At 29.4% G+C, this 25,057-nt stretch overlaps 2 protein-coding genes across 6 annotated transcripts in view; one reads left to right on the top strand and one right to left on the bottom strand.

Moving 5' to 3' along the window:
* mRpL14 (mitochondrial ribosomal protein L14) overlaps positions 1-25,057 on the bottom strand; it is a 131,219-nt gene that overhangs the window by 55,393 nt on the left and 50,769 nt on the right. The window lies entirely within an intron of this gene.
* The window catches only part of Xpd (general transcription and DNA repair factor IIH helicase subunit Xpd), a 67,556-nt gene that overhangs the window by 15,924 nt on the left and 26,575 nt on the right, over positions 1-25,057 (top strand). For 4 of the 5 annotated variants that reach the window (XM_076462536.1, XM_076462532.1, XM_076462534.1 and 1 more), the window contains 11 exons: positions 387-449; positions 4,795-4,918; positions 5,929-6,025; positions 7,186-7,295; positions 8,240-8,263; positions 13,943-14,111; positions 17,279-17,397; positions 19,845-19,984; positions 20,650-20,751; positions 21,919-21,982; positions 22,713-22,834. In XM_076462536.1, the coding sequence (XP_076318651.1) occupies positions 387-449; positions 4,795-4,918; positions 5,929-6,025; positions 7,186-7,295; positions 8,240-8,263; positions 13,943-14,111; positions 17,279-17,397; positions 19,845-19,984; positions 20,650-20,751; positions 21,919-21,982; positions 22,713-22,834 (1,134 nt within the window). The remainder of the gene's footprint in view (positions 1-386; positions 450-4,794; positions 4,919-5,928; positions 6,026-7,185; positions 7,296-8,239; positions 8,264-13,942; positions 14,112-17,278; positions 17,398-19,844; positions 19,985-20,649; positions 20,752-21,918; positions 21,983-22,712; positions 22,835-25,057) is intronic. The other variant, XM_076462535.1, reaches the window with a different exon arrangement.

Raw genomic sequence — 25,057 nt, 5'->3', positions numbered from 1 at the left:
GCTACAGTTTGTTCATGTATGTGTGCATTACTACTGTTGTAATTATTACAACGAAGTACTATATCCACCAACAAAACAGTGGTTAATAAACTGTATCAAAGAAATTTGTATTTGTACTTTTTCTGTTCTAACTGTTTAAACCATAGTATTTAAATGGTAAAATATTATTAAAATAAGAAGATATAATTGATATTTAAGAACTGTCAATAATTCATTTTTATAATTTTTTTAGAGCATTGTGACTGTAGTTTTAATCTTTGATATGTTTATTCATAATAGGATTTTTCAAGGTGTGCATTATTTATAATTTGTATGTGAAAGCCTGTATGAGCAAAACATGTGTATTTTATTGTTGTATGTATTAGAGGATTTTCTTTTTTTTTCAGGATGATTTGAAAGAATATGGAAAAAAACATGGGTGGTGCCCATATTTTATTGCACGTCATGCTGTAGGTATTAAAATATATTTTCATTTTACAGAGAGTTTTGATTAGGTGTGTTAACACGTTGATAAAAGCATGCATTGTACTTATTATATTTAGTCTTTATGCTAAAGGACAAGTCCTGATGAAGGTTGTTTTTTGCTGTAATATGTTTTCCAATTAATGAGTTATATTTTATTGCCTGACCTGTACCAACTACATAAACACCTTTATTTAGTGGTGCTATTAATGGAAAAACTTGCATGAAATATCAGTGTTATACACATGACCTGCTGGAAGCACAACTGTATTGAGTGTGAAGCCACGATGTGATTAAAAACGTACATAGAGATAAGAAACATACAGCTCTACAGTTACTTTGTCATGAACCTTGTTCATCAGAACTACTTCTCTACACTGTTGTGCCAGTGATGGGATCTTGAATACATCCAAAAACTGGGTGTTGGTGAACCAATGTTACATTTTTCCATACTTAGGCATATCTACTATTCGATCTTGAAAAATAAAGATGATGAATATTATGTGTCACAGTATTATGAACTTCAGAAGATATATGTTTCTTGTTTTATTAAGAAAATTATTTTAATTTGGTGAGTTTGCACCACTACTTTATATTCTATTTTGCATTTTGTTATTTTATTGCATGAATGTTTAATGTCACATTGTTTTAACATTTGTGACTACATGTTTATTGTCATTCTTCTTTCAGAAAATGAACGTGCCACCTTTGTTTTCATATATGACACTTTTTTTTTTACAGAGTATTGTGCAAAAGACTTTGATCGATGTTAAATTCTACTTTTTTTGTGTGTAAATGACTGATGTTGTGAGGAAATAGATGCTGTATTGATAGTGTGTGCCTCACATTAACAAACACATTGGATAAATATTTATACTGATTTTCTCGGTGTCAGAGTGGCATCGGTACTGGCGTAAACACCACTTATTGCTTCCTTTTTCATTACTTTATAGTTCACTGTATTTCAGACACATAAATGGCTCTTATTGGAACTGATCCTTTAATATTTTTAAAATATATTACGAAGCATTTCTGTGAATAATTTTTAACCATATATCTTTCAAACTTAATCTATTTCATCAATCTAGAAGATTTGTTTATAGTTACTATTTACTCATATTTAGTCATTGAATATGAATATAAAGAAAACTTCTCAACCATTACTGTGTCTGTTGTATTCTAGCCAACATAAAGAGCTATGTTATTGGGCAAAAAAGCTTGTCTCTGGATATAGTGTATTTGGCATGAAATATACACTCATTTTTTACTGGATATAGTGTATTTGACATGTATATACACTCATATTTTACTCTAATTCAGAAATTGTAACTAATCACTGTTAATATAGTTTTTCTCCTGTTGAAGCCATGGTAATTTGACCCACTACATTAACAAGAAGACTTATATACTCTTTTTTTAAATTTATTTCCAAGCTCTCATAAATAGCTGTTTTGTATGACTTAATGCAAATTTTATAAAACAAATCCAGTAAGTTGTGAAGAAACTTTTGAAACAATAATTAAAGAAATTAAAGTTATTAGCTAAGCTGATTTTTGCACACCTCCTGTGTTTTCAGAGTGCCATTCTAAAATAAAATACACAATTTAAGTATTTTACAGCATTAAAATAATATGTTTATATTTTTTGTTGTGTATGAATATGCCCAGTTTTAGTTGTAATGCAACTTTTGTCTGACTAAACCACTTAATTTGCTGTGGACCAAAAACCTGCCATTCATTGTTAGGTGGCTAGCAACTGTATGATGATGGGAAAAACAGATTTCAGAAACCTTTCTTGAGAAGTAACAGTAGTCTTTCAGATTTTTTCTGCAACTGGGCTTTTGCTAAAAATTGCATAGTACATTGAGTGTTAATCAACCTTGTTACATAGGAAGATTGTGTATAATTAGAGGAATATTGTCTTTTTAAATGATTAGTGAAGCTGTTAATGAAAAGTTGACAATCAGTTTAGATGTAGGGGGCATATAAAGTAGAGTGCAAACTTATTAGAACATCTCCTGTAGTATTGATTTGTTGTGTGTATGAAATAAAGCCACAGAAATATAAAATGGTAGGGAACATCATAATAGGAAAATTATTGATTTTCTTACATAATGAATCGCACATTTAGTTGATTTAACATTTGGAGAGAAAAGAAACACAAATGATTATATTTTAAAACTTTGTTCAAGATGTCTAATCTAAATACAAAGTGCTGCAGTACTGTAATATATGATTTCCTTTAGGTTGTCTACCAGTCTTCACTGACAAATATTTGAGATTTTTACTACATATTTTTTTCTGGAGGTGTATAAGGGATAATTTTTTCCCCCTTTTTATTTTGCAAAAACGGTGTTTGGTATAGCTACTGCGATGTGTTGTCCTTAAATGTCAAAAGAGAGAGAGTTAGTAATCTTTGATGGAATTGTGGTCAAACATTTACAAAGTGTGGGTTGGAATTTAATAAAAATTGCAAAAATCCATTGGCTCTTCACCAAGTAATGTAAAATAAACATTGGAAAGATACAGGAAGACATATCATAAATGAGATAAGGGACAGAGACAAAAGCCTACTAGATATTTTAATATTAAAAACAGTTCTGAAAAAAACAAAAAATAAAACTGCTAATGACATCAATGAGGTAGGCACAAATAAAGTTAGTATTGTCTCAGAAGTGGTACAGAAATGTGTCCACTGGAAAAAGAGTAAAATCAAGAAAGTCTTCACTGCCCCCAAAAAAGTTAGCAGGGAGTAAGTTCTGAAAAATAACACTTATCTTTGTAACAGTGGCACAAATTACTTTGAACATACATGTTTGTTTTAACTATTTGGTTCTTACCTACAGGCACATATTCACTAAAGAGTCAGTGAGAGGCTGCAGAAGGAAAAGCTTATGCCAACAATTTAGCAAATTGGGTGCTCTGTAATGTTTTAAAATACTGTATTTTATAGAATCACAACCAAAAGTACCCATTTTCTGTGATAGGAAAATTTTAAGCTGATCTATCAATTTAAATTACATCATGGACATCAACAAGGTTAATTTGACTGACACAAGTACTAATTCTTCAAGATAAACTTTGGACTTGGTTTCAAGAAATGTTGAATCAAATTACACTGATAAAATACATTGAAACAATACCACAATATTGCCCAAGCTGTTGCTGATGCCATAGATGGCCACACTAAACATTAGAATAAAAAAATTAGTCATCAGTTGTATACTAATTTTGTAATAGTGTCCTTTGAGATTATTTGACAATAATTACAAGGTAAATTATATAGAAAAAAAATTAAAGACTGTTTTGTAAGTATGGCTCGTAAATTGACAGTTGTCGAGGTATTCTAATAATTTTGTACACTACTACATATTGTACCAGGAAGTGAAAAAAAAATTAAATTTAATATGTAGTTTTACATTTATACCATTGAGAATAATTTTTATATTGGATTGTTAGACATGTTAGAATCCAGAAAGTTACCACAGTTGCTTCTTTTTTCATGCAGGTGACTTGTGCTGAGGTGATTTTGTATAGTTAACCACAGTGACCTCCTACGAGATAACTCTTGCTAACATGATTGTGTACAGTTACTACTAGGAATGTGTCTTGTTGATAACTCATGTTAGTGTGATTGTGTACAGTTAACACAATCATTGTTCTGTGCAGGCAACTTGTGTTAATATAACTATGCTAAGTTACTACAGTGAGTTTGATTCTTCAAGATAACTAATACTAGCATGACTATGACCACTATGACTTTGTTCCTTGCAAATAACTCATGCTAATGTAATTCTGTACAGTTATAATTATGATTTTGTTCTTCGCAGGTAACTCACACTAACATCATTCTATACAGTTATTATGACAACTTTGTTCCTTGCATATAACTCATGCTAATGTAATTTTGTACAGTTATAATTATGATTTTGTTCTTCGCAGGTAACTCACACTAACATCATTCTATACAGTTATTATGACAACTTTGTTCCTTGCAAATAACTCATGCTAATGTAATTCTGTACAGTTATAATTATGATTTTGTTCTTCGCAGGTAACTCACACTAACATCATTCTATACAGTTATTATGACAACTTTGTTCCTTGCATATAGCTCATGCTAATGTAATTCTGTACAGTTAAATTATGATTTTGTTTCTCACAGGTAACTCTCACAAACATCATTCTATACAGTTATTATGACAACTTTGTTCCTTGCAGATAACTCATGCTAATGTAATTTTGTACAGTTAAAATTATGATTTTGTTTCTCACAGGTAACTCTCACTAATATCATTCTATACAGTTATTATGACAACTTTGTTCTTTGCAGATAACTCATGCTAATGTGATTGTGTACAGTTATCACTATTTATTGGACCCGAAGATAGCTGATCTTGTTTCAAAAGAATTGTCCAGAAATTCAGTTGTTGTTTTTGATGAAGCTCATAACATTGGTATGTATTTATATATTTACACATATAAATATTTTGCTACAAACAAAAATAAAATATGCTGTACAAATTGAAAAGATCCCCAGGGTACAGGCTATAATGTGGGATATAAAATGTACCCTACGTTTTGGAGGTGACTGAGGAAGTAGGGCCCACATTGTGGTTGTGATATACTGTTTATCATTCTTAACCCTTATTTGGTAGTCTCACATGAAGAACAATTAAATAATAAGATAATCAAAGAAATAGAAATAATTAGGAGGGCGAGATGTGGGTGCTCAAGCCTGCAATGTCCCACATTTATATCACCCTTCATGTCTGCAGACAGTTGTGAAAATGTGACTGCTTTCCAAAGTTTAAAATAAAATAAAAATAAATAATAAATAAAACAATAATAATAAGGTATTATCACTTGGGAATAAGTAAGTTAAATAAATTTACCTCCTGAAGTTGGCATTCCAACCTCCATTATGGTGGTAAGGTACTAATTAATAGCCCAGTAAAGAAATTATAGTAGTATAAAGGGCCCCAGCCAGTTATTGAAACTAACTAGTATAACTCCCCACCAACATCCATTAAGTCCAGTGTAGCTATCAATTTTCAGACTCTAAACAAACCTGTATATGTGATAAGGTGTTCATCCACATAAATTAGTGCCAAGTTGTTTAAATGACCTTATTAACGACTAAGTAAAGTTATCAGAAACTTTCAGTGAAATTTCCTTAATTTTTACTTTTTTATATTTATTTAATACATTCTTGTATTTATCATAGGATATTTTAATAATTTTATTTAGTTATTTTATTAAATCCATGAAATATCAATTTTTGTATTAATATTTCAACATTTTTTAAATAAAAATTTGTAGTTATTACATATTTTTCAAAATTTGTATAATTGTGAAGTTTATAATGCTTATTACAGAAGAGTATGGTACATTACTATTACTCTTCTGTTATATCTTTATATATATGATAAAATTCAAATTGATTTTTTCCTGTTTAAACTTCAAGATAATGTTTGTATTGAGTCCATGAGTGTGACTATCAGCAGAAGAGTAATAGAACGATGCCAGAACAACATTCAGGTGCTAACTCAAACAATACAAGAGTAAGTATGATGTGTTTTATTCTATGAGCAAAGAATTTTTATAGAAACTTGTGTATTGATTTTTATCTTTACCCAAAAATCTGGAGTCAATCATACAGAAAGTACTGGCATTTTTACTGTCACAGTATTTACCATATAATTAAAAAACATTAAATGTAATAATTTTAGTATTAAGCCTTTCAGAAGATTTTCACCTGTTCTTCTTTTGTAGGGAAATATTCATTTTGAAAATAATTATTTCTCCAGCATGTGTCAATATTTTGTGAAAAACTCGTTTTGTTTTTGAAAGTAATTTACCTATAAAAAGACACATTAGTGTTGTAAAACTATTCAACATACACTAAATGCATGGTTTAGTGGAATAATGTAGATGAAATTCGTATGTTGTGTATGTGTTTTCTGTGGGATTCTAGTTTCTGTTTAAAGTAATTAGAAAATGTCATCCAAAAATGTTATAATCTAAATTGAAGGAACATAAGAAAACTGAAAATCAGAAGGAATAGTAAGATTAATATCTTTTGTTATTTTTATTCTAACTACTTTGTGTTAGATGTGGTTGATTGGATGATGAGATACCAAATAACAAAAGTCATAACACTTATTGTTTCTATTAATTGTGTAGCGTGTCCTAGACGCCATGAAGATGTTGAAAACAAAGCTGAAAATATAATGCTGTTGAACAAATGTAAGATTGCTAAGGAAGACTCTTTTATCAAAAGTAAAATAATACTTCGAAAGTTTCATTGCATTTTGCAAACCAGAGATCAAACTCTGTATCATGCCGAGTTTTATATTTATTAAAAGTTGCTACTGAAACCTGGAAATTTCTGTATGGTTGATTCACAATTTTAGGGTTAAAAAAGGTAAATTTGATTTTAATTGATCAGTATTAAAGATAAGTGGTTTTGAAAGCTAATAGTTATTTTACTACTGAGTTTCAGAAAATATATGAAACAAATAACTTGCTAAACTTAGACTGACACAATATCATTCAGTCAGTAAGGAGGAGAAGGATTGGTAGAAATAAATAACTTAATAAAAAAAATTAAGTATGTACATAGTTTCATTTTATATGTAATGAAACTTTTATAGTTTGCTTACACTTGTATGTAATAAAATATGTAAGTTTTACAAATGACTTGGTTTGTTTTTTTTCCCAGTTTAAAAGAGCAAGATGCCAATAAGCTTAAAGAGGAATACCAAAGATTAGTGGAAGGATTAAGAGATGCCAACATTGCACGAGAAACTGATGTTGCACTTTCTAACCCAGGTTTACACGTTTCCTTTTTGTTATTATTAACGTATGGTATCTGATAAAAAAGGAAAACTTGTATTCTGTGTAAAGGACGATGATAGATTAATGTTCCACATTTTTCTTTCTTTTGTTATTAAATTCATAATCATTTTACTATATGCTAATGACACATCTTGCTATCTGAATGTAATAACTGATTTATTTAAATTATTAAGAATTTAAGAACCTGTGTCCATAAATTGAAAGCCAGAAGTATAAATATTCCCTGTCTTAGGTTGTTTTCAATCACCTTTCTTGGATAGAAATCTTAAAGTAAAAATAGTCCGTTTACACCACTGGACAGCTTCCAGCTACCACACTAAATTTCTCCAGTAAACTGTTGTTAATGGACGCTCACACACATATGTACACGCACAATGCATCATCTTTTATACAGGGTGTTCGGAAAGTCACTGTGCATAGCGACTTTCCGAATACCCTGTACTAAGATATGAATAGTACATCTTGGTGTAATATGAATACATTTTTAATGAGAACTAGTAGTAAACACTTAATATTGTGATGTCAAGTTATGGAAGTTTGTGGTATACATGTTGAGGCATTAATGTTTTCAATCATTTACTTCTTATATTTAGAAATAAGTAAATCTGTATTATCAAAAATACATAAATTCTTCTCACTGCCAAAATTTTATCAAAGTTTATAACGTGAAGTAAAACAACACTTTTTATGATAAGTATTGAATTTTTACATAACTTTAAGAAACAAAATGTCTTTTAAAAATGATTTATTGTATAATAAAAATAGATAGTTCTTTCAGATATTATGATTTTAAGTTTTGAATACAGTACTAGTATAGGCAATAACATAATAGAGAACTCTGACAAGTTTTTGTCCTTACTAATTCTAGAACACTTTATTTGTATATCTTTAATTGTTATTTATATTTCTGTTTCTAGTATTGCCAGATGAAGTTTTACAAGGTGAGAACTGAAGTGTACACATTACATTTGTCTGTCATATTTGTGTATTTTTAATATTCTTTGTGTTACTTACTTGCTGTCTTAAGCATTAATTAAAGTTTTTATAATGTGTATATTTCAGCTGTGATACAGCAGAACAACACATGCATATATTGAATTTTCTGTTTTAAGAGGCTTTTTCAAAAAAAGAATAGTCTGGTATGTTTCTTTGTGTATGTGTGATTGTATAACACATTTCAGACACTTGAGATTTAGTTTAATATTGTTATAAGATATCATGGTTTACTGTCACGTTTCAGTTTCTTCTTACAAAAAAAAATTTGTGGTGGTGGTAGTGGGTTACTGCTTTATATGTTTTAACTGTAATGCTGAGTTTTCCAAAATGTTCATTGCTTAATTTTGTTGCGTGTTTATTATTTGTCCCCATACATTTGAGTTTTTTTTCAATATTCACATAAAAAAGAAAACAACTCATTTATACACAACAATTTATTGCCATTATTACTTGTTTTAAGTCCTCCTGTGTGTCAATAGTATATATTTATGGACTTACTAGCATGCTAAAAATTCTCAGTTCTGTTCACACTGGTTGACAAAGCACAGCCAATTATGTAACTTTGTGCTAAAATGAATAAACCAAACCACATTTTTTTTGAAGTTGTAACAGATGTCAAAAGGTTAAAAATTTTATTTTTTTCACAAACATTTGACATGTTCCCATTATTTTGACCAAATTAAAGTATATTTATCTTTTTTTTCATTATAACAAGGCACTTAGTTTTTTCTTCTACTTTATATTAATTCTATTTTACAAATTAAAAAGAAATTGTAAAATCTTAAAACCATATACATATTTCTCCCTTTCTAACTAATATATGACAGTAGTATAGAACTCAGATGGCTTGGGTTTGCTTAGGTTATATTGGTTGTTGCTATTGAATAAGATTTTTGTGTCTACTGGTTTAACTCTGTCAACATGGGGTTGGTCAGTTTGACTGACCATGTGACCTATATGTACTTGTTTAGAGTGTTTAATAGATTTAGTACTTCTAACTTTCGGTATAGTGTATATATCTTTACAAAATTTGTCAATCTTTCAAAGAGACAACCTTACAAGTTTTTCAGCTACAAAACAATCATGTTTTTAGTGAAGTACTCTTAACAAAATAGAAGATTTGTTCATGATTAATATTAAGTTTAAAAATACTTTTCCTTATCTCCAGAAATCTCAAATTTTCTTTGTATTAGTTCCCTGCTGGAACAGCAGTAATTCTTTCCATTTACAATGCTAAAATTGGGTTTGATTCCCCCCGGTAGATGCAGCAGATAGCCTGATGTGGCTTTGTTATAAGAAAAACACACACACCTTTACGTAACTCCTAAATCCTCCTAAAAACACTTCTAACATTTTTGTTTCACTAAAATTTTATATTCTGACTGTTATTTTCTCTACCCATTACTTTAATAATAAACATGAAAAACAGGAAATAAAGTACTGACTGAATCTTCTTTCATGCTTTTGATTGTTGAAGACACCTCATCCCAGTTCTTATATTAATGGTAGTAATGAACTAAATGACTTTTATTTAATTGAGTAATGTACAAGAACATAGACTAAAAACATACGAAACGTAAACAGTTTTCCATAACTCTCATAACATACAAAATGCAGACAGTTTTCCATAACTCTCATAACATACAAAATGTAGACAGTTTTCCATAACTCTCAAAATTTGTCTTTCATTCTAATTATGTAACAAGAGCCATTACAAACTAGTCTTTAACTTTTTCACAGGAACAAATCATATTCTCTGAACAGTACTGACTATTATGTGTTTAGAACACAAAATTTTTCATCATTTGATAAATGAAAACTTTGACTTTCTATATGTAATATGTAATTAAGTATAAGAGAGAGTTATTAACAAATCCTGTGATAGGTGAATGTGACAGGAGGGAATCGATTTTCTATTCGATAGTTCTGTAACCAAACAAAATTGAAAATGCTATAAAAAAAATATGACCTGTCTGAGCAATGACAATTTGTAATGATTAATTTACCTTTAATTTCATACTTCTTGGAGGGATGGTGGATAAACTAGAGATGAGAGATGCCCAGAGAAAATGTGTAATGTGTGTCATACTATGGGAATTTAAACATTTTTTTAAATATTGCCTTGAAGAATTGAGAACTTAACACTTGTATACTATTAAAATATGGATTATTAGCTAAGATTTTATGTTATACTAATTGGTGTAATGTAAACAGAAAGTAGTTTTATAATTTTTTTAATGAAAGACACTAAACTTTTGTATGAAGCAGTAAAGGATACCCATGGCACGAGGGTTAAGCTTCAGAGAAAACCAAAGTAACTTATTTTTTGATATAAGCAAGTATTTTTTCCTGAACTACAAGAATTGATATTTTATTGAGAAATATTATTTATTAAAATTTAGTTTTTATGAAATATATACACTTAATATTTGTGTTCCAGATGTTGGATTCACAGAAGTAAAAGTTCATGCTTTCATAGATACAAGTTTCATGCATTTTAGAAAGATTTGTTAAAAATTATTCAATTGATTTTATTTTGATTTATGACTTATCTACAAAGTCAAATAATCAAATAAGAATTTTCCTGGAGATTTAAACATAAAAATAGGATTAAAATTTTTATGGATATTATTCACAGGTTAACTTTTCTCATGGTAGAGAATAAAATATATCTTAAATATTTACTCATCCTTAAATACTAGCCTAAGTCAAGGATTTAGCTTTAGTGACCTACTTATAACTTCATCCCAACATTTAATTCTGGGCAGTATTCCTGACTATCAGTTTATGGCTTTTTTCTTTAAATTCTCTTATCAACCCTTTGTACATATTAATTAGTTGCTCTGACCTACGTTTTCCTACATCATTAGCCTCTACAGTCACCACAAAAAAACAGCAATTCTGCTAGCCCCCTTTATTATATCTCCTGCTATGTCAGTTATATCCTCTACCAGGAGAAATGGCAGTATAATATGATTCTTTTCTCTCTATTTACCTCCAGTGGCATAGCAGTATGTCAGCAGACTCACACTGCTAGAAACTGGATTTTGATACCCTTGGTGGGCAGAGCACAGATAACACATTGTATAGCTTTGTGCTTAATTCCAAAACAAATAGACTTCTTCCTATTTACCTTGCAGAATATTCTATACACATGCCTTGTCAGGGAATCACCAATATCGATAAGGTCCTTATCATCCACATCCTTTTGTTAGCAGATGTTTTCCATGTATGTAAAAGCTTAAGCTGAAATTCTGTTGTCATTTCTCACACTATTATTTCTACTTTAATTAGGATAGCCTTAAACTTTTCCTCTAACTTACAGACTCTACATAAAAATTGCACATCTTCATCACTAGATTTCTTAAAAGTACATGCCATTCTTGAGTTCTCAAATAAAACCCTCTCATTGCACCCATTACACCTAACAAACTGTGAATGCTAGAATCAAGTTTTAAACACTGTTATTGTTAAGGCTAATAATTTAAGAACTAATTATATAATTTTTTTTATCAGTACTCTGTCTTCACAATAAAATAATAAAGTTTATCTCTGATTACATAGAACATAAAAAGAGAACTTAATTTATTAGAACTAACTATTTTTAATGTTAGTATTAAATTGTATTTAGTCTGATTTATATTATAACCTATATATCTATAAGCTGAATTTAAACTAATGGCTCTAACTTCAAGTAAACAAGCTAATTTTTAAAATAACAAGAGACAGTAAACTGATTTTTATATTATATTTATTTAATAAAACATTTTTTTATTCTGTTTTACTATTTACAAGCAATTTAAAATATACCTGAACCAAAAGTACTGTTACACATACCAAGCCTATATTAACATTTTAGTAAAAGCTACACCACTAAACTTTAAGTTAAAACTTTGACTGTCTTACTTTTATTTAGCAAAATAACTATTTAATTATTATTATGTTATTTAACCAAAGTTACTACAAATAATTTCAGAATTCTATAAGAGTTTAACTTTTTAATGTCCTCCCACTTCAGTTGTTCCTTCCATCTATCCAGCTCATTAAACATTTTAAGTACACATTTGGGTAGAAGCAATATTCATCATCCACCACTGCAGACAGGCTCACGTTCTGACTTTAAATGTGCATAATCATATAATTTGAGAAAATTATCTTAATGTTCCTGAGAGTGAATAATTCTGTTTCAGGTATTAGTGTTACATAGTGTAACTTCTACTCTTGTTTATTTATTAATTTTATGCACTTTATCTTTTGCTTTATTTAATTTTTAATTGATTTCCTGTTAGATATGATAAAAATGAAAATTCAAGATGATACAATGTTACTTAACTTATTTATGAGGACTTTGTTATTCATTGATCATGAAACTGATGCAGTCCCTATATTGTCACACAGTATTGACTTTTCTTTCAAACCTGAATTTAAAATAATGATATAAATCTAAATATTAAAAGATTTAAAATATTTTGTTAAGTTCTAAAACTCAAATGAACTAAACTTCATAGACTTTTGTTATAATATTGTTAATATTTTTGTAACAAATAAGATAAAAGACAGGGAACTTAATTTTTATGAAGACAGTGCTAATGTAAGTTAAAAATTAATCTTCACACAAGTCAATTTTGAATTTTAATTAGGGACTTTTATTTTTTATTGTGAACTGCATAAGTTATCAGATTTGAGCAAGATCTTGTACACATCCATATGTATTTATAACACTGATGAATATTCACAATCAATATGCATGTGCTTTATTCATGTGTGCAAACAATTCAAACACAGGGTCAGTATTTCCTGTAGTTAGTGAAAAATATAATTAATATTTGAGTTAAATTGCAACAAAATTAATGAAACATGTATATTGACCTCTTATTGTCTAAAAACTTGGAAATAAATGAATTACTGCTGTAACTTATTATAGGGCATATGACAGTGCATAAATCTTGACTGGTGTATGGTTCAGGGCTACCTTATTTTAACAACTAAAAGGCCATAAGCTAAATATAGTCATATTTGCATGATGTTATTCATTTATCATAGGAAAATGAAAGAATTCATTAATTTTTATTGTACATCTAGAAAGACAGCACAAAGTATGTTTATCATGTGCATTTTGAAATGTATAGACAAAACCTAGTGCAAGCACTAAAACCAAATTTTTGTTATAACTTTTGTTTTAATGTATTCTTGAAATGTTTATATCTGTATGATCTGTGTGAATTGAAATAGGTCACTCCTAATAGAGTATTACTAATACTTGAATTGAGTGATTGAATTGGTATATTTTTATTGGTGATTTAACAGTTGCAGCCCTTTTAATGAATTGATGCTTTAGTGCTGTATTTTTATATTTTATCTTAAAAACAACATTACATAATACACCAGTAGTTAATAGAATTTGATTAAGCACAGTTAACAGTATTTCATGTAATACATTATGTAATGGAAGTTTTACTGTACATTACCCTAAAGATTTTCAAATGTGATGATTCTGGCCATTTTCCTTCCTGCTACTTTATAAACATTTGAAAGAAATCGAGAATCTTACATAGTTTTTATCACTGCTTTTATCATCTATATTTGAGAATATTAAAACTGATAGATATTTTTCTACTCAACAGAGGCTGTACCTGGTAACATTCGTAATGCTGAGCATTTTATCACTTTTTTGAAAAGATTCTTAGAGTATGTGAAGACAAGGCTCAGAGTCCAGCACGTGGTTCAGGATAGTCCTGCATCATTTCTTAAGGATGTATATCAGAAAGTTTACATTGAAAGGAAACCCCTTAGGTTTGTATGAAGCTAGAAGTTTTGTTTTGTGTGTGTGATAACCTTTTTGAGAAACAAACAACACAAAAACTTAAACTGTAACAACTAATAAGAATCATTACTGTCTTGAAGAATACTTAGTTTAAAATTAATTAACTTCAAGACCCCTCAAATCAGAATTTGCAAGGTATGCTTTTCAGTTAAACGTCTATAGAATTCATGCCTTGAAGAATAATGTTTCAGTTGGTTGAATACTGGGAAGAAACATTACTGTAATTTCTGTGATTCTCTTCTCAAACTTAAAAATGCCACTTCAGTTTATAAAACCTACATTAACATCATTTTCTGAGAAAGAAATAAAATCTTTATTTCACCCACACATACACACAGAGTCAAGACAGAAGTTAAACTCCTCATCAGTTATAAATTATGGAATTAAGATATTGTAGTAGGTCTTTTAGTTTATTACAAAATTAAAAAAAATATGATATTTGTAAAATTAAAATAACTTCTATGTTTGAAAATACATCTAAGCTTAATATTGTTCATCATGTTGATAATGGCTTAAAATTTGATACAGATTTTCTAAATTTTATCCCTATTTTTAATAGATGCTGCATATTTCTGGAAATAACTTTTAAGGTTATTTTGTTGACTGATTATAATATGTTTTGTTCTCCCTAACCAAACGAATTCAGGGCAATATAGTGTTGATGATGTCAGTCCATAAATTAAAGTTCTAAACAACAGATGTTAATTGAATCTCACATATCACTTCCCTGTATCTAGTGAAGAACATTATGGATGTCATGGTTAAAAGATTAGTGATCACGGCTACTATTTTAACATAGAAATCTATTTTTCATGTGAAACAAAACATAAGTCCACAAAAATACATATACACAAACCAATTTTATCAACACATCAAAGTCAAACTAAATGCAGAGCTAGTGGTTAAACAGTCACATTGCAGCGAACAATCAGGGGCGCTGCAGGATATTTCAAATTTTTGAGAGAAACACAGCGATATTGACATCTGTTGGACACTGTGTGAACTACTAGCTCGAGGTAGTTCACAGTTTTAACATTAGATCATGCTACATTCCTTTCGATGATGTTCTCAAATGTTTGAGATATGTTTATGTTTACTTTTATTTTCGGCTATGCCAGTAACTTCTCGAACTTTCTTGTTACATAGATTTTGTATATAAGTGCCTGTCCACTATCTGGGTCCGTCAGTAATCGAAATAACTGAAGGGTGTTGTGATCAAGTGTTTATGAGGTCTTACAAAGTTCAGTTAATTATTTTGTGGTTTTTTAGTCCTTGTGCATAAAAATGGAAAGATTTTTGAACATTAATAAGAAATGTGGGAATGAAGAAAAGGACAGCAAACCACAGACCAGTGATAAAGTTGTGAAGAAATGGAAATATCAGAATTATGACGATAGTTGTCTAGATTTTGGTTTTACTTTGATAGATGTCAGTCATGAAGAGTGTCCACAGTGTGTATTGTGTCTAAAAGTTTTGGCTCCAGAGTGCATGTTTCCAAGTAAACTAAAATGCCATTTAGAGACCAATCATCCTAACATGGCTAGTAAATCCCCTGATTATTTTATCAGAAAGTTAAAAGAATTGAAAGAACAAAAAGGTACATTTTTGAAATAAGCACCAGTACCAAGCAATGCTTTGCCTACAAGGAGGCATATAGAGTTGTGAAATGTAAAAACCCTCACACTATCACAGAAGAAATAATTTTACCAGCTGCAGTGGATATGGTGAACATTATGGTTGGTGAATCTGCAGGAAGACTGCTTTCAAAGATGCCTTTATCTGATAATACTATCAGTTGTATAATCGAACATATGGCCAAAGACCTCATCAATCAGCTATTTCAAAAAATGAGAGGGAAGGAATTTGGGTTGCAGCTAGATGTGATGACAGATAGTAACAAGGATGCTCATTTGATTTGCTACAAACGGTTTGTGGATGGTGACAAAATTGTGGAAGACCTTCTCTTTTGTAAAAGTATCACTGCAGGTACAAAGGCTCAAGATTTGTTTGAGATCCTTGCCCCTTTTATGTGTGAAAACAACTTAGACTAGACTAAGTGCATTGGTGTCTGTACCGATGGTGGTTGCTCTATATCTGGCTGTTATGGAGGATTGCAGGCACTCACACGAAGCAAAGCTCTTGATGCACCATGAATCCACTGCATATTTGTGTAATCTCTTCAAAAAATTAAATGCATTGAATCTCTTTCTGCAGGCAAGCAACATTCTGAAACTTGCAGAGAGGGTTTCAACCTTCAGAAAAAAGTTACTACTATGAAGAAGAAAAATAAATGATGATGATGGCAAAGACTGTTTCCCTGTGTTGCAACAGTTTGTCACATTCAGTGAAGCTGATTTGATCTAGGAACTAAAATATGTTTCTGAGGAGCACTTAACAGCTCAGTGACTGGTTTGAAAATTACTTTCCAGAAGATATGGAGAAGTTTGTATGGATCCAAGACCCATTCAAGGCAAAGGCCTTATGTGAATTTATCTTTGCAGAAGAAGAAAATGTTATTGAGCTGTCTTGTGACAAGACTTTGAAAACAAAATTTGGCAGTATGGAACAGAATGAGTTTTGGATACTGGTAAAAGATGAATATCTGTTGCGAAGTGCTAATGTTCAGCAAATCCTAATTCCATTTGCAATGCCATATCTCTGTGAAGCTGGGCTTTTGGCAGTTGCTGTTGTAAAAAAAAATCAGGTATTGTGCAAAAATCAATGTGGAACAGGAAATGAAAGTGGCAGTGTCCAATCTGATTCCAAAGTTTGAGAAACTGTGTAGCACCCAACAAGTTCACACATCCCATTAGTAATTGTGGTTATTTAAAAATGAAATAAAAAATATTATATTTGCTTTCAGTTTACTTGCATTATTCTTCCAAATGGCTACTAAGTTGTTTGAACATAAATATTTAAGTATTAAGTTGTTTGGACCTAACTACTTAATAAACAGAACTGTTGGGCTTTTCTTTTTGCCTAGGAGCATATTGAAAAAATTGCTGAGACACTGAGGGTGCCGTGAACCGAGAAAGTTTGGAATACACTGTTATAGATGGTTATTTATTTTTCTGATTTGCATATTGTTTTTCATATTTACATAAAGTTATTTCTCTTCTTTTTTTTTCTTTATTAGATTTTGTTCAGAAAGGCTTCGATCTCTGATAAGGACTTTAGAAGTTTCAGACATCACAGACTTTTCCTCATTACTTTTGTTATCCAATTTTGCTACACTTGTGAGCACCTATACAAAAGGTTCAAAAGATTTTCTTGTTTGTTTTAATAGAATAACATGTTTTTTAAAGAAATTTGTAATATCTTTAAAATTTGTGAATTGGAGATATTTTTCTAAACATATAATTTAAAAAATTGTAATAAAGCAGAACAACTTTAAAACCTCCATGATTTCTTCCATACTGTTTCACATGGCTGTGCATGTGGTGGTTTTGTATGATATAGTACAACAGTTTTCTCCAACTCTTATCTTCACTGTATATTATCAGGAGATTTTGTCTGCTCTTCTACTTGTAGACACAAAATTAAAGATTATTTTTACATTATTATTTAAATGAAGTGATTATATGAGGATCTCTTTAAGTATTAGTTTTGTTAAAGACAAATGTTTAATTGTTACTGCAAATTGAGACAGCAAGAGCAACATGAAGCTACAATATAAAATGTGTTGATTTATTTGTTTATTAAATAAGTTGTCTTTTGCAATAACATATAATGGGAGTTCTGAGAATAAGTAATTTATATTACTTTATGTGTGTGTATCCTATCCATCTTATGGTAAAGAAAAATTATTTGTTTAAATCAGTTTTATACAATTGTAGTAAGTGATGCCAATTTGAGATATCATAGCTCAATTAGTGTGCTTGATTCTTTGTTTGACATATGCATTGTTTAACTTTTTAACTAAGGAAGACATCTGTGTTATTTTGTGAAGCTCTGAACCGAACTAAACACGAATATATCTTTGGTATTTCTAATTATTAATATAGCTCATTTATATAAAAGTTTGTGTATATTGTTTTTTGTGTTATTTTATGTATATATGTATGTCTATATGTATATATACACACACACATTTATTAGGGTATGATTTAAGAGTGTAAGACTTTGTATCATGTCAGAATTAGGTTTTTGTATCTTACTTTATGACACCTATGAATTTCTTAAAAAGTGCTTCAGGCTATCTACTCTACTGCACAAGTCACTTCAGTTTTTGAAAAACAAATACCTTTCAGTTACCACAACTAGCCAATTACCTGTGGTACCAGTGTGTATGATCCACATTTGATGTCATGATATCATATCATTGCATGTTTATAAAGTTTTCAAAGTTTTTCTCAATTTCTGGCCATAAATGAAAGTTTTTTTTGTTTGAAAAACTTATAATATAGAACTGTTTCTGACACTATTCATCACTTTATAACTCCATAAACAATGAATCTGCTTATGGTCTCTTCAACTTCCTTTTGCTCCACTACATGCAGCAAATGCATCTTCCCAATTTTTTCAAATAGAGAAAAATAAAGTTCTCTGTGATGGGAAACAGAGGCTAAATGGGAAAATCATGACTTACAATTACAAATCTATGTACACGCAGGATAAAAATTCTTGAAGTTGGGGGCTGCACATCACGTAATAAAAAAGTTTTCCCAGTGTCATACATATAAGCAAGAGGTCCATTATTGTATGATGTTACAATATTTTTACAGAATTTTTTGACATATAGTAACAGAGAATTACTGTTTTAAAAGCAATAAATACTGGTCATTGCTAGTCCAAAACTGAACAGCTGGTGACTATATATTATTATAAATATTTTATTGTGTTGGCTTCTTAATAAATAACAGTATCATTCATATATTTTAAGCCACAATGGTCTGTATAGTCTAATAAAATGAAGTTCTTAAGTTTAGGTTGTCAGAATGTACTTTAACCAACAGTGTGAACTTTACAACTAAACTTGAAGAGAGTTTGTAAAATCAGAATCATGTTATTCAGTCTTTTATGTTTGTGCTTCATTCCTATTACTGTTTTTTAATCTTTTAAAAACCTGCTGCTGATTCCTCAATAAATTTAATCGAGAATCCCAAGAATACCACTTTATGTGCATGTGAAGTATGTATCACTGGTCAACATGTTAATTTTGCTTTTTTTTAAAAGTTTTACACAGATAAATCGTAATATGTTGCTGAAGTGTTATGGCATTTATTTATGTTTTAACTTGTAGTATTGGTTAAGATGGGTCTTGCTTGGTTATATATGAAATCATAACCAAAAGTAAGATAAAGCAAATTAATAAACTAGTCCTTCATTTCCAGTGTTTGGCTGCTACAGATATGGACACATTGAAGCAGGTCTGTGTCAGCTGTTTCATGTGTGATAAAACCAGTCACTTTTATTCCAAGTTGCACATTACTTACTTAAAAAGCATAAAAAGTATTCTTAGTTAACAAAGCTTCTCACAGTATTAGAGTTCAACTTGTTTTGTATAACTGGTTATTTATTAAGAGAAATCTGAATGTTTTAACAATTGGAGGAAGTTTTTTTGTATAAATGTTGAATTTGTATTTAGTATGGAACAGAAACCTTTCACAGTTTTTTCACTTTAGTTCCGATAAAATATTTGAAATTTTATATAATGTTTAACAAAACCATTTTCTAATTCTCACAACTCAGTTTATTTATAGGTTTCATTGTTATCATTGAACCTTTTGATGACAAAATGCCAACAGTTCCAAATCCTATTTTACACTTCAGTTGTATGGATGCTTCCATTGCCATTAAGCCTGTTTTTGAAAGATTTCAGTCAGTAATTATAACTTCTGGGGTAAGTTGCAGCTATATACTCAAACACTTTGAGGTGAAGAATATGAAGTTGTTAAATATCTGTGGAAATAAAGATGACCAATTCTTTGATAAATTAACTCTGTTAGAATGGTATAATGTATTTTACACAATCTTGTAACCACCATGTAACGGTGTACATGGTATTACCCTCAAAGTACCTAATTTATCTTTATGAAATTAAAAAAAGCAAATTCTAATCTTAGTAAGAAAATAAACATTGTGTAATATTAAAAGTTAGATTATTAACTACATTTTGATGTGAAGTATATTTATATATAATGATGATAAAGTAGTTTAATTAAATTCTGAATGCAACTCTATAAAAGGTTGTGACGTGCACACTTTTACACACCTGATACGAAAGAGATTAAGCCAATAAAATTTAATACCAAATGATACAGCTGTGTAACGTTATTATGAAGTGCAAAATCTGATTTTTGGAACTGTAATCAGATTTTTATATTTTTTAGAAATTGTCAGTAAATGATAAATCATATTTTCTCAATATGGTTGATTGTAATTTCCCAATTTTAATATAGTTGGTGGTGTGTAAATTAAAACACTATCTTATACCCTGTTATATGAATATTTTTGTGGGCAATGTGGTAAGTTCCTATAAATTGTTTTGTTTTGTTTTCTCTTCAGACTTTGTCACCACTAGACATGTACCCCAAGATCCTTGATTTTCGACCTGTCATCTTAGCATCTTTTACTATGACCTTAGCAAGGCCTTGCATCTGTTCAATGGTCAGTTTTTATAATGTTAATTTGCAATATTTGTAGGTTTTAAGAGTAGATAATTTTGGATGCTACAATAAGTGTGTTCCTGTCAATACAAAGACCTTTGTGTGTTTTTGTTTAAGTGAAATGATGAGAAATATTGTTTTTCTACCTGTAATTATAAAGAAACTTCTATATAAAGAGCATTTCTACAGAAAATAACCTAGCTAGCTCTAATTTGACCCAAAAAAGGCTTTAATATTATTATTAGTATTACATATGTTATAAAAATATTGAATAAATACAGTGTATTATGACATCTATATGAGGCTAAAGTGGATTTTCTTTTGTGTTTAAAACGTCTGACTGTGATAGGTGCTTTAAAAATATTTTTTATCTAATCTTGTGAAGTTATCAAGATTTTTTATGTACTTTGTTAAGAAACCTAGTAAGGCATTATTACATAAATTTATATTATACAAAAGAAAATACATTTATAGCAAGTCTAGTAATGCATGTACTAAGAATGTAATGAAAAGCATGAGATGACAAATATGAGGAAACTTGTTTCTCTTAATACCTGAGTTAAAATATTTCATTGTACTAAAATAAATGGCACATGATAAATAAATTTTATTACTTAAGAAATATAACTTGCAGAATATACTATTAATTTTTTTTAGAAAGGTAGAACTGTGGGTCGTTAAACAGTTATATTAACTTGAGAGAAATGTGTGAAATATTCAGTATTTTTAAAAGTGTGTCGCTTCTTAATCAGAAACCCAAAGTATATGTAATGCAAAAAATGAAATTCTCATAATACAAAAACTGTGCATTTTAATGTATAGTTTCATTTTTAAAATTGAACTGTATCTTCAATGGTTGTGTACAGTGTGTTTGGATCTGCTTGTATCTTTCATTATAAACATTTGTATGATGTAATAAAAGCATGTTAAGTGCAAAACTAGAAGTGAGCTGCAATCTTGTATCAGTGTAGTCAGAATGAATTAATCATTATATTTTGCACCCTACATGTACATTATGAAACTAGCTGTCATAATTACTTTTAATACTTTTCAGTATTTTTTTTTAATGAGTATATTCATTTGTAGTCAGTGTTTTAGTTGATTAGCAGTTTTATATTGTATTGAAGGAACACATACATTCTTGCTACATCTGTTAATTGTTTTACAGATTGTAAGTAAAGGAAATGATCAAGTGGCTATGACTTCCAAATTTGAAACTAGAGATGATACTGGTAAGAATTTATTGAAAATAAAGAAGAATATATAACAACATGTTAACCACACTATATTTAATATATTTAGTGCCAATGAGGCATTTTGTTCAACAGCAAGGCTCATATATATATTAGGCTGGTTGAGATGCAACAGGTACAGTAATGGATAAGACACTGTTTTTATGATGAACTTGCATGGGACAACCATTATGATGTCAACTAGTTCAGGTGTAATTTTAATCATTGTTTTTTATATTTGCCAATCAAAATTATTGAAAAGATTAATGACAGTATCATTTATTTATTCTAATATGAATTATTTATCATTATTATTTAATCTTAGTCCAAATAAAATTTGTTATAATTTAGAAGAGCTAGTCTGTGTTTTGAGAAGTGGGTACCTTAAACTAATCTACATGGAGTATGAAACATGCTGTCTTAATGATAAACAGGTTGTAAGTAATCATTGTAAATAATAATGTTGTGATCTGCCTTTTATCTGTGTGTAAAATGTTGTGATTTTCTTGTGTTAATTTCTCTGCTTTAATTATGTGTTATGTATGTAGCTGTTATATACCATTTACCTCCATCTGCATGCTGCAGTCTTTTTTCAGTTGTGTTTAATGTAGTTTAACTGTGTTATTTATACCCATTAGTACAATGCAATTATAGTTTGCATCTATTTATTGCATAATGTATTTTTAATCAGTGTGAACTGTTACTGATATACTTGTGAACTGTATTGCAGCTGTAATACGCAATTATGGAAATCTTCTGGTTGAAATGGCTACAATTGTTCCAGATGGAGTAGTTTGTTTTTTTACCAGTTACCTGTACATGGAAGCTGTCGTTGCTTCTTGGTATGAACAAGTAAGTAATATATTAAGGAAGTTGGTGAGCATTTTCAAAAGTAGAAAAGATCAAGAAAAAAAACAATTAGTGTATGATGTTTCTAACCCATCCTCAGTTATTACTAGCTGATAAATTGATTTAACCTTAACAATAAACAACATAACCCTAACTTTCAACAATTTTTTCTTCAATAAAACTTTATTTTTTTGTGTGTGGCTTTAAAGAGTCTTACATGTAAGTTATACAGTTATCAAATTGTTTCAGGATTTTTCTCTCCATCCTACAGTATACAATTATAGGGTAAGAAAGTACCATTCCTTGAAAATATAGTAATTTCATGTTTTGTTTTTCACCTGAATTTCTTCCTCCTTCATTGGCAACTTTTTATGATGTCAAATATTATAGTTGAAGAAGTGTTAAATGTTAAGTGTTAAGTGTTAAGCACCACATGGATAATGAGTTTTTCAAGAACATTTTAATTTGTGTTGAGTAACATCTCGCAGCATGGTTCTTTAGCATCCTTGGAGTTTTTTACTCCTATGTCCTTGTAAAGAATCAATACACGTGTTGGTAACTTTTTCTTCTATTGGTTTTAAATTATAAATTTTTTAAAAATAATCTCACAAGCCAAAAATAATTTGCATTTTTGTTTTGTCAGTTCGACATTTCCTGTCTGTAAAATAATGAATATAACGATGTGAACATTATAGAAAAAATTAATACAGTGAAATGCTTTTAAATAACAAGAGAGATGTGGAAAACACACATGACTATGTTTTAAATATTTCTCGTATTCTTTCTGGTTATGATTTTAAAACCTTTAAAATAAAGAAACTTAATTTAAAAGTAAATATTAAAAGAACATACCTAAATTTAGATTTTAGTGAGCCATGTGGTATGTTGAATGCATCTCTGGTTAAAATTAGATACTTGTGATGCCATAATACTAAGTCTATAGTTTGATATAAATTAGGAACTAAAATTACCAATATTGACAAGTTAGAATTTAAAATAAGAACTTAATATCTGTTTATTTTGCTGAAATATAGCTTATGTACTATATCAAACATAGTGATCCTGTTGACCTCTTTCCATTTTTGGAAATGGTTCATATTATATACTTACTTCAATATATGACATGTGAATAACCAACTGACAGCTAAGGATAGCCCACTAATGGTTGTTTTCAGCCATTTAAATCTGTGAAAAAGCTATGAAGATATCAAGAAAGTAGGTTGTGTCTTTAGTCTGCTCGAAGTTTCATATTTTTTAAAAATTACGTACTTATTAATTACTAAGCTTTATAAATTATAGTGAAAATCTATGGTATTAGTATATTTATTTATGATTTTTTGATTATTCAACTGTATACATAAAATTTAAAAAAAAGTTTCATATCTTCCATGTACAAAATTTTAAAAGGTTTAGCAACCTATGTCCAGCAGCAACTGAGTTTAAAAGTTGTAGCCTAAAGAGATAATTGTTTGTTTTACATCTTGATTTATTGCTCTATATTTTAAGAAAATTAAGTTTAATAATTTATTTCTGAATAGTAATAATCTATATACATATGTATAATGTATAATAATTGAAATGTGACTGTATATCACAAAATACTAGTCCACTAAAACACAGCCAAGACTGGGTCAGTTTTATATTATTTAATACAATAACACGAGTGCATGTGTACTGTGTCAATGCAAGGTATGAAATGTTAGCTACACATGACTAGAAAGTCAATATAATAAACAGTAATAAATATATAACGTTATGAGATTTAAATTACTTAGACTAAACATTTAAATTATTATAGTCATTCCAGCATGAGAAGAAAAAAAATCCTTTTCTTCCTATGATGGTTACAAGGTGGGTCAGTTGACAGACCCTACATAGGGTATAGAAAATAACATAAAATATAAAATCTTCCTGAAAACAAATGTTTGAAATGTATTTAGGAGGTTTTAGAGATTATACAAGTAACATTTGAGATTTTTGAGACAAAGAATAGTTTCTTAATCATTATGAAATCACTTTGCCCTCAGACTAGTGATCAAACATACTTGATATTTCCATAAACAAATCTTTAGTAAAAATATTTCATTAAAAAATCTAATTTTTTGTATACAAAAAACTTGTAATCTTTACTAAAAGTCTGCCAAATTTTCTAAAGATACACTTACTGTATCAAAAGTTATAGGGTAAAAACTTAAAATGCTCCAATGTGTATGTGAATTTGTGTGT

This window comes from Tachypleus tridentatus, chromosome 10 (assembly GCF_004210375.1).
Source record: "Tachypleus tridentatus isolate NWPU-2018 chromosome 10, ASM421037v1, whole genome shotgun sequence".
In the NCBI taxonomy this organism is placed as follows: domain Eukaryota; kingdom Metazoa; phylum Arthropoda; class Merostomata; order Xiphosura; family Limulidae; genus Tachypleus; species Tachypleus tridentatus.
This window is presented reverse-complemented; position numbering and strand designations above follow the sequence as displayed.